The 10,588-nt window shown below is 36.1% G+C and overlaps 1 protein-coding gene across 1 annotated transcript; it reads right to left on the bottom strand.

Moving 5' to 3' along the window:
- Positions 1-1,784: 1,784 nt before the first annotated feature.
- Positions 1,785-7,478, bottom strand: LOC104239626 (RNA polymerase sigma factor sigB-like). Its single transcript, XM_009794304.2, has 7 exons — positions 7,121-7,478; positions 5,182-5,414; positions 4,204-4,794; positions 3,317-3,547; positions 3,074-3,214; positions 2,766-2,966; positions 1,785-2,215 (listed from the first exon to the last, which is right to left on the bottom strand). The coding sequence occupies exons 1-7, from the start codon at positions 7,206-7,208 to the stop codon at positions 1,934-1,936; spliced, it is 1,767 nt and encodes a 588-aa protein (XP_009792606.1). The 5' UTR covers positions 7,209-7,478; the 3' UTR covers positions 1,785-1,933.
- Between the last annotated feature and the right edge of the window lie 3,110 nt (positions 7,479-10,588).

Genomic DNA, 10,588 nt, shown 5'->3' on the forward strand with positions numbered 1-10,588 from the left:
AGAGCTCGACGACGCAGAATGGGTGAAGAGTCGTTACGAGCAACTAGCTCTTATAGACGGAAAGAGAATGAATGCAGTTTGCCACGGTCAGCTCTATCAGAACAGAATGTCCAAAGCCTTCAACAAAAGAGTCAAGCCGAGACAATTCACACCGGGACAGCTGGTGTTAAAGAAAAGTTTTCCACATCAAGAGGAAGCCAAAGGGAAATTCTCTCCCAACTGGCAGGGTCCGTACATGGTTCACCGGGTTTTAACAGGAGGAGCCCTCATACTTGCAGAAATGGACAGAGAAGTTTGGCCAAAGCCGATCAATTCAGACGCAGTCAAGCGATACTATGTGTAACCTTTATGCTTTCTTTTATGATGTAATTTGAACTACGCCTGACCTGATTCCCGTTTAAGAGGGGTACTTGCTCGGCATGGGGAGCTGTCTCTAGTGCCGCTATGCTGGGAGTCTTCGGATGACTTTACAACTGGGCAATGGCCAGTTGTTGTGCCTGCAACATTTCAAAAATAACATGAAGGCTAACTTCATGTTCTTCCCGAGCCGGGGTTTTTTGAGCTTCCTGTCGGTTGTTGTACCATATGCTCCTGTCGGTGTGAGAAGTTTCGTCGACTTGTTGTGCGTCCTGTGAATCCGCGTCCGCTAGAATCGGTCCGGGCGCGTTATGGGGATTCTATAGTGGTGCTCCGGCGGCCGGGACAACCACGCCATTTTCCCCGTGATTTTTGAGGTGTCGTTCTCGACTCCGTTTACCAAGCCAGACATTTTGACCTGAAATCAAAGGATCTTGGACAAGAAAAAGTGTGAAAGATAATGTGCGTTTGTGCAATAAAACCAGCAAGAAAATAATCACTATTATTTTTAGCCCCACGGTGGGCGCCAAACTGTTTGCCGTGAAAATGGTAACAATAATTAAATTTGTAAATGAGATTCTAAAAATATGTGATCTATTCCCGAGCTAGTTGTTAGAGCAGTTGATGCTAATAATATGAAGTTTAATGATGAAATGCAAGTTAAAACGAGATAGTAATCGAACCGAGGGGCCTGCTGTCCGGGTATATGTCTGGTCGAAGGGGGGCCTCTGGGTCGACGTCAGGGTCGAGCTGGGGCTATCGGGGACAGTCGGGAATGGGATAACAGTTAAGATACGATTTAATAAGGCTCTTTATACCCAATACCAGGTGGTAAAATGAAGAACAAATGAGAAAGCGATAAGTATTAAAATGGCCTCGGGCTAGTGTGATAGAGAGTGAGTTTAGAAAGAAGAGAGAGAGAGAGATATTATTGCATTTGTGGAGAAAATGGAGCTCTGCCTTTACAGGGTGTTAGCGACTCCCTTTTTATAGAGAGGGGCAAGTCCCAACTTCGTACAAGATACGTTGCGTGATAAAAGAAATAGGATGGGACAACCGGCTAGCTTTGCGATGTACAAGTGGGCTGATGTCGAGCCGCTTGAATAGACCTGATCGAACCCGGTGCATTCCTCGGGAGATTCCTGTGTTCGTCGGGGCTTTAGTCAACACCATCCTTGGCAAGGTACCGACCGATCTTGAGGGAAGTGACTGGCTCGAGATCCCGGGTTTCCGGGATCACCCTTCGAGGTATTCAGTCGAGGAGAAATCGGCCTCCCAGATTTCACCGTGCACAGGACTATTTCATTTGCTTTGCTTAAAGTACCACAATTTTTAATGCGCAATAATTGTAGATGGGGCATAATGTTCGGAGAAATTTTTAAATACGTTTACTCCCTTGAGGAACAGAAAATTTAATGTTCCTATCATTTGAACCAAAATTTTTGTATTATGCACAAAATGTTTGCAAAGTTCTGAACCAAAAAAAAAATTGTTAAAGAAGAACCAACTTTTCCTATCAAACAATGAAGACTCAATGAACTATAGAAAGTGAATACTTCTATTTTTCTGGAGACTCTTAAGCAGTAATATATTGCTGCAAATTTTTCGTTCTTTTCTTGTTCTTTAACTTGCGGAATGCACTAGACTCAATTTGCCTGATTCTCTCCCGGCTTACGCTCATTAATTCCCCAATCTCTTGCAATGTCTTCATCCTCCCATCTTCCAGTCCAAATCGCCATCGAATAACCTGCCTCTCCCTTGGATTCAGGGTATCTAAAACCTTCTGTAGGTCCTGTTTCATGAACTGCTTGATCAATGTCTCTTCTGATGTTTCGGCTTCAGGGTCTGCAATCACTTCCTGAACACCATATGTAAAAGAAACCGATATAGGTTAGCACAACAAATAAGAGTCCATTAATTCTGAAGTGGTAAGAATCAAGAATTGCAGGGTTAATTTCATGTATGGTAACTGACTATTATCCATTTTAACACTGAAGTCACAAAACTATCTTTCTCTCCCATTAAAGCAACTGAATTTTATCTACTAGTATAACAGTTAAATTATAAAACTGTTTTTTGCCACATTAAAGTAACTATACTTTACCCGCTATAAAAGTAAAGCCCCAAAGCTCAACCCATAACAGTAAAGTCACCCCCCTTGATGGTAGGTTTTGTAGTTGGGGTTGCCCGGTGCACAAAGCATCCTGCATTCACGTAGGGTCCGGGGAAGGGCCGCGTCCCTAAGTAGTTTTGTGACTTTAGTATTATAGTGAATAAAGTTCTGTAACCACACACAAATTAATTCAAGAATAGCTGGATTGGACACAAGAAGACCAGAATGTGGAAAGAAAGATTTTCCAGGATCATCAAGAGCGTAAAATAAACAAGAAATGTTTTCCAGGACTAACCGAAGGTTTGAGATTTTGGTTGAATCCAATTTTCTGGTCAAGTGATCTCGGAGCTTTAGGAGTTAGCATCGCAGCAGTGAGCCTCTTCATTGACAATCCCGTTGCTTCAGCTAGTTCCTCCTCATCAGGATGTCTACCATTTTCACTATATAATTGCTTTCTTGCTTCCTTAACTCTATAAGTTGCCTCGACCATGTGAAACTGTCATGGAAAAATTAAAGGAATGCTCAAAATTAGATAAGCGAAGGAAAGTCAACTAAGACATACATGTCTTTCTTTTTTATTTGGAGCAGGAGTGTCACACATACCGGCAACCGAATTGTCCTAGATTGATCAGAAAGCGACTTCCTAACAGCCTGTTTAATCCACCAATGAGCGTATGTTGAGAACTTAAAACCCTTTGAAGCGTCAAACTTTTCAGCACCCCTTACAAGGCCACGACATCCTTCCTGTAAATCAATTTCCAAATATAAGCACGTTATGTTTCTGATGGTTTTAATCCCTCCGAAGAGCTACAGTCTCGTGATCATATATAATTGCCCCATATATACCTGAACCAAATCTTGAAGATTCATTCCTGCCCCTTGATAATTTTTGGCAATGGATATAACAAGCCTTATGTTGCTCTTAATCATTTTATCTTTACAAAGAATTCCATAGTTTATATGCTTCCGTAGGGTCTTCAGGTCAACTCCGGCTGCAGCAGCCCATTGTGCGGAAGTGGGCTGACCCCCACAGCGCTCTGCAAGCTCCTCCTGAAGCCTTTCCAACTTCAGTAGCTCCTGTTTTTTTGTCATCACAAATTCGTTAAAGAACAAACACAAAAATAAAACACTTTCAAGGAAAAGTAGGAAGTGAACTCCTCAGAAAAATAAAATATAAACATAAACTTGAGAAAAAGTTAGCAGTAGATACAATGATGTCTCAGCACTTTATTAAGAGTTTGCGACTAGATCCTTCATTTGAAGCAATAAACAAAAAGATCCAAGAGCAACTTTTGCGGTGTTCTACTAAAAGCTCATAATTGTTCATGGAAGCAGACAATTTCAGTTAAACAAGAAGTATTCTTTTTGACATGATGTTTACTAAAGTAGATTGACTTTCATTGAACATCTTCACAGCCAGATAGGAAATCAACATCCATAGCAGGGTAAAGAAAAGATTCACAAACTATTCATGCACCTATAAACTTGGATCCTGACTTTGTAACAAAAAGAGAAAGGTAGATGAAAGTAGTTCTTCATATTCAGATTTAAGAAACAACATTTAGGTTCGAACCAAAGATAAGCAAGTGGGGAGACATAATTTACTTGGGATGAACAAAGAAAGGTAAAAGCTGGTGCAAAGGTGCTTGTTGCTGCAGCGAAAAAGGAAAATGCTTGTACAAAATCTCAGAAGGCAAAAGGGCAACACTGCTCAAGTTAGAAAAACTTAGCACCTGTATTCCTTCTGACAACTTATGTTCTTCAGATGCAGTGAGCAGCCTAGAAGTACTTGTTGTTCCTCTCAAGTAACGCAATGGATCAGAGTAATCAACATCCTGTACTGACGCACGCTTTTTTCGGCCTGCGGAGCCAGACTTCACTGACACAACATTGGCTGCAGCCCTCTCTACTGCTCTCGCTCTTCTAGCCTTCCGTTCATTTTGACGCTTAGATCTTACAGCTATACCATTTAAAAGCTCTGTTTGAAGAAGTTCCAGCTCTTCATGTGTTGGTTCCAGGTCCTCAGAATCTGTATGTGAGTTTCCGGATGAATTACTTTCGCTCCATCTCATCTCACTTGCCTTTAGCTCCCCAACTATGCTGTTTCGCCCCGTCTCGCCAGGTTGAAACCTCTCAAGCAGCTGGGTAGTATCCACACCTGCCACAGTGTCATCTGAGTTGTTATGGCCGACCATCATCACAGCATCTTTTGCAACTTTTAATGCAGCTTTTGCCAAAGCAACTGCTTCAGCAGCAGCAGCAGCTATTACAGCTTCTTCACCCGTAAGAAGATTTTCAGTAGCTAAAGCAGCTTTAGTGTTTGCCTGCAGATGTACTGAATCAGCAATTTACACCAGCCTTTTCATATTTCACACCGGGCATATTACAACCAATGAAGAGGCAGAGTAAGATCCAATAGAAATAGCATATTAAGAACCAGAACTTGGTGCTAAAGTGATTTCGACGGCATATAAATTTGACTCCGTGGCCAAAGACAATATATAACCTGCTTCCACTTGTAACCTAGAAAGCTGCTCAAGTATAAAAGGAAAAAACTACTCAGTACTGCTTCTTTATTCTTTGTTATCGTAAAACTAACTCCACCTGAAACTTATCTCATCTTTCTTTTCAGAGAGATAGAAACACGATTCAGTTTCTCAGCGTTCAAGATTAATCTCTATATATTTCTAGGCTATTCATTTAAGTTGTACCTCAGTGGACAGAGCAACTCCTCCACTGTATCCTGGTGAATGAGCCTCCAATGACTGCAATTTTAGCTTCTGTACATCTACTTCTGTGGTTGTGGCATTTACCAATGGTGTTTTCCATGATCTGTCTATAGATGGTAACTGTAGCTTCTCAATATCAAGCACTGTAGCTGCCGCTGTTGATGAAGTGGATAAGACACATTGAGTCCACAATTGAGAAGGATCTCTACCTTTTGCTGCATTTCAGAAAGGATGATATTAAGAACCATGGAGTCTATAATATGGATGATTAACACCTTCCCAACCGCACAGGGATAGAGGTAATAGTGAATTGAGCAACTTTAAGCTAAAACTTTAGAATCAAGCTGCATCCAGGTCTATGAGTAAGACTAAACTTAGTATAATGCAAACAGGTAGATCACCAAATGTAAGTCATCACACACTTGTGGCAAAGCAAAAGGCTGCAGCTCATAAATCAAGCTTACAGAGGCAATGACAGGAACAATTAAAGAAATAGTCAAACACAAGAGTTGTGTCTTCTGAAAATACAACTAGCACAACAGGTAGTCCTCATTGTATAAAGCTTTCACTCGGAATTAATAGTGGAGATAGAGTCCCGCCTTTCCTAAGCATCATCAATAGACATAAGCAACTTATGATCCTAGAGTAATATAAGTTCATTCACATCAGAGTAGTCAGTGTGCCTGCTCCGTCCGACACCAACTCGTCAATAGATTTCTTGCTGGAGTTCCATATCTCGATTTTAATAACTTCTGGGTTTGCTATCCGGGAATCTCTCTTCTATGTTAGCTCTGAAGGGCATCGATCTTTAGCTTGAGCACTATCAAATCATTTAGACTCAAACCCTTCCGCCAACACTCATAAAAACCCGGGTCGGTCGGTCCTCTTCACCTCCTTCGAAAGAAGTGGATTTAATCGAAGGATGGGGAAAGTTTATTGGCAAGAGGGAACCAAAAGCGAAGACAGCTCTCTAGGCCCTGCCGATGCTGAGGTGCGAAAGCGTGAATGAATCCGGTCTTGGGAGTAAAGGCATACCTTAAAGAGTTCCAATTCAGCAGCTTACCGGTTACTTACTTAACTGCTAGCTTTAGGTTCCCTCACCCTCCCTCTCCCTATGTGTACGGTACCTAAACAGTAGCTGCGAGGTGTGTAAGTTTCTCAGTAAGTTTTCTAAATTTGAGCAGTAATTGGATTTGTATAGACCTCATCAAAAATCTAAAAGTCTAATACTACATAAATTTATATTAATACAGTCCACCTTGCAGCCAACATTGTTTCCAAAGGACCACAACATGAGAATATGAAGATAATAACACTAACTACATGCAGAGACTGATCTAGGATTTAAACCCAATGGACTCAGCAACTCGTGTTTGGAGTATTTTGCTTCAAAATAAAAAGTACTACTAGTAGATATTTGCTCTCTTAGCCTAAAGCAATGATCACCATCTGATTATGTAGGCAAAGGATAGATTCAGTCATTCAAAATCTTCTACAACAACAACAACGACCCAGTATAATCCTACATAATTCCTTCAGTAACTAAAAAATCAACATCTAATATCAATCAAGAATCCAAATTTTTATAAAGTTGAGAACTTTAGCTACAAAATACTCTCTTTTCTTCAATTTCTTTCACAAGGAATTCAGTACCAAATAAACACAATCTTTGAATCTCCATATTCATTAAAGTTTATTCAGAAAGCTAAGACATTGCTCGCCTCAATCGCATAAAGAAATAAATTGGTAAGAAAATATTAACAAAATCATTTACATAAAAAACAGAGATAGTTCCTCATTAAACATTAACTTTTGAACACAACACCATAAGAAAAATAACTACTTACTAAATTCAACTTTGTCATTAAAAAAAAATATTTTTTATATTTAAAGTATCTTGCGGGGAAAGGAGGAGACTTACAGCGTTGAGGGGCAGACTGTTGATGGGTTTTGAAGCTAAGGGCAAAAGTATCAGGCAGACACTTGAATTGAGGCAATAGGCAAGACATGTTAATTTCTACTATAAATTCACATAAAGGAATAATAAGGGAGTCATAAGTTCTCACTTATTTTCACACCATACGTACACTATCTTGACATATATTTAACTATAAGTCAATGAAGCAAAAACTATTCAATAATTCTTGAATTTTGCAAAATGGGTTTGAAATAGAAGCCAGAAAACTCTGCAGAGAAGAGGATGAAGAAGATGGAGGAGGAGAAAGAGAGGAGAGTGTTTCTTTGGAATGTGATAAATAAAAGGATAAGAGAAGTTAGCATGAGGTGGAATGAGGAGGCCAAATATTTTTTCTGTATTCATTCTTTATTGGGCTTTTTATTCGGCCCGCCTTTCAAAATAGGCACACACCTAGTTGTGCCCAATTGGGAGAATATTGACAGAGGAGAAAAAGGGTGTGGGTAGGAGAATATTCTCACCTAAACTTATATTATGGAAGTTACTAAGAAAATCCAAAGACCTACAAAAGAATTTCATTAATATATAACCGTTAATGGTACAGCTAATTAAATTGCTAGTAGTCGTTGAGAATAATTGGGATTTTTCAAAAAGAAATTCTATAATATAGTTCACTGATAAAATATACAATCTACCCGATTTATTATTTCATGAAATTTAGTTTAAAAAATCTATCTATATATCTTCTATCTATATAGAATAGGAGAAGCAAATCCATAATATTATGTCAAGTGTCAAAAAATTAATTGAACATGTATCCACTTTTAGGACAAACCTCCAACTAACTTGGAGGTTAAAAAAATAATTTAAAATAAAAATAATTTTAAATAAAGAAAATATTTACAAAGAAATAGGGAAAAAAGTAAGAAAAAAACACCTGATACAATTCAAAAAGAATAAACGAGTGTCTACACCCACTTCTTTGTTAAAAACCTGTAGTTGAATACTATATTATTTAAATAAATAAATTAAAAGATGACAAAACCTCCCATGATCCCACGTAATTGTAAAATCACAAAAAGAGAAAAAAATTAACACAACAAAAACTGATGCATAATAGTTACAAATTAACCTTTCAAAATTAAGAAATATCAATTACAAAGAAATAGGGGAAAAAAAGAAAAATTGTTACAATTCTAAAAATAATAAACCAGCTTCTTTGTTAAAAAATTGTAGCTGAATTCTATATTATTTAATTACATTAAACTAAAAGATAAAAAACCTCCCATGATCCCACGAAATTGTAAAATCAAGCGTAAAAAAAGGTAACAAATTACCATACCAAAAACTGCTGCAGAAATCAATGTTCTCTTCTTCGATAAACATTGATTTCATAATATAGAATAGGAGAAGCAAATCCATAATATTATGCCAAGTGTCAAAACAATAATTGAACATGTGTCCACTTTTAGGACAAACCTCCAACTAACTTGGAGGTTAAAAAAATAATTTAAAATAGAATTAATTTTAAATAAAGAAAATATTTACAAAGAAATAGGAAAAAAAACAAGAAAAAAAAACACCTGATACGATTCAAAAAGAATAAACGAGTGTCTCCACCCACTTCTTTGTTAAAAATCTGTAGTTGAATTCTATATTATTTAAATAAATAAATTAAAAGATGACAAAATCTCCTATGATCCCATGTAATTGTAAAATCACAAAAAGATAACAAATTAACACAGCAAAAACTGATGCATAATAGTTACAATTAAACCTGTCAAAATTAAGAAATATCAATTACAAAGAAATAGGGAAAGAAAAAAGAAAAATTGTTACAATTCTAAAAATAATAAACCGGCTTCTTTGTTAAAAAATTGTAGCTGAATTCTATATTATTTAATTACATTAAACTAAAAGATAAAAAGCCTCCCATGATCCCACGAAATTGCAAAATCAAGCGTAAAAAAGGGTAATAAATTACCATAGCAAAAACTGCTGCAGAAATCAATGTTCTCTTCTTCGGAAAATATTGATTTCATAATATAGAATAGGAGAAGCAAATCCATAATATTATGCCAAGTGTCAAAACAATAATTGAACATGTGTCCACTTTTAGGACAAACCTCCAACTAACTTGGAGGTTAAAAAAATAATTTAAAATAGAATTAATTTTAGATAAAGAAAATATTTACAAAGAAATAGGGAAAAAAAGCAAGAAAAAAAACACCTGATACAATTCAAAAAGAATAAACGAGTGTCTCCACTCACTTCTTTGTTAAAAACCTGTAGTTGAATTATATATTATTTAAATAAATTAATTAAAAGATGACAAAATCTCCCATGATCCCACGTAATTTTAAAATCACAAAAAGATAACAAATTAACACAGCAAAAACTGATGCATAATAGTTACAATTAAACCTTTCAAAATTAAGAAATATCAATTACAAAGAAATAGGGGGAAAAAAGAAAAATTGTTACAATTCTAAAAATAATAAACCAGCTTCTTTGTTAAAAAATTGTAGCTGAATTCTATATTATTTAATTACATTAAACTAAAAGATAAAAAAACCTCCCATGATCCCACGAAATTGTAAAATCAAGCGTAAAAAAGGGTAACAAATTACCATAGCAAAAACTGCTGTAGAAATCAATGTTCTCGTCTTCGGTAAACATTGATTTCATAATATAGAATAGGATAAGCAAATCCATAATATTATGCCAAGTGACAAAACAATAATTGAACACGTGTCCACTTTGAGGACAAACCTCCACCTAACTTGGAGGTTAAAAAAATAATTTAAAATAGAATTAATTTTAAATAAAGAAAATATTTACAAAGAAATAGGGAAAAAAGCAAGAAAAGAAACACCTGATACAATTCAAAAAGAATAAACGAGTGTCTCCACCCACTTCTTTGTTAAAAATCTATAGTTGAATTCTATATTATTTAAATAAATAAATTAAAAGATGACAAAATCTCCCATGATCCCACGTAATTGTAAAATCACAAAAAGATAACAAATTAACATAGCAAAAACTGATGCATAATAGTTACAATTAAACCTGTCAAAATTAAGAAATATCAATTACAAAGAAATAGGGAAAAAAAAAAGAAAAATTGTTACAATTCTAAAAATAATAAACCAGCTTCTTTGTTAAAAAATTGTAGCTGAATTCTATATTATTTAATTACATTAAACTAAAAGATAAAAAACCTCCCATGATCCCACGAAATTGTAAAATCAAGCGTAAAAAAGGGTAACAAATTACCATAGCAAAAACTGCTGTAGAAATCAATGTTCTCGTCTTCGGTAAACATTGATTTCATAATATATAATAGGATAAGCAAATCCATAATATTATGCCAAGTGACAAAACAATAATTGAACATGTGTCCACTTTGAGGACAAACCTCCACCTAACTTGGAGGTTAAAAAAATAATTTAAAATAGAATTAATTTTAAATAA

The sequence above is a fragment of the Nicotiana sylvestris genome, chromosome 8, assembly GCF_000393655.2.
Source record: "Nicotiana sylvestris chromosome 8, ASM39365v2, whole genome shotgun sequence".
In the NCBI taxonomy this organism is placed as follows: domain Eukaryota; kingdom Viridiplantae; phylum Streptophyta; class Magnoliopsida; order Solanales; family Solanaceae; genus Nicotiana; species Nicotiana sylvestris.

What these genes read in the sequence shown, in the direction of transcription:
- LOC104239626 (XM_009794304.2), bottom strand. Translation starts at nt 7,208, where the DNA reads ATGTCTTGCCTATTGCCTCAATTCAAGTGTCTGCCTGATACTTTTGCC. An exon ending in AGTTGTCAGAAGGAATACAG is followed by an intron (nt 3,548 to 4,203) that starts GTGCTAAGTTTT and finishes ACAAAAAAACAG; the next exon opens with GAGCTACTGAAGTTGGAAAG. An exon ending in ACCAAAATCTCAAACCTTCG is followed by an intron (nt 2,216 to 2,765) that starts GTTAGTCCTGGA and finishes TATGGTGTTCAG; the next exon opens with GAAGTGATTGCAGACCCTGA.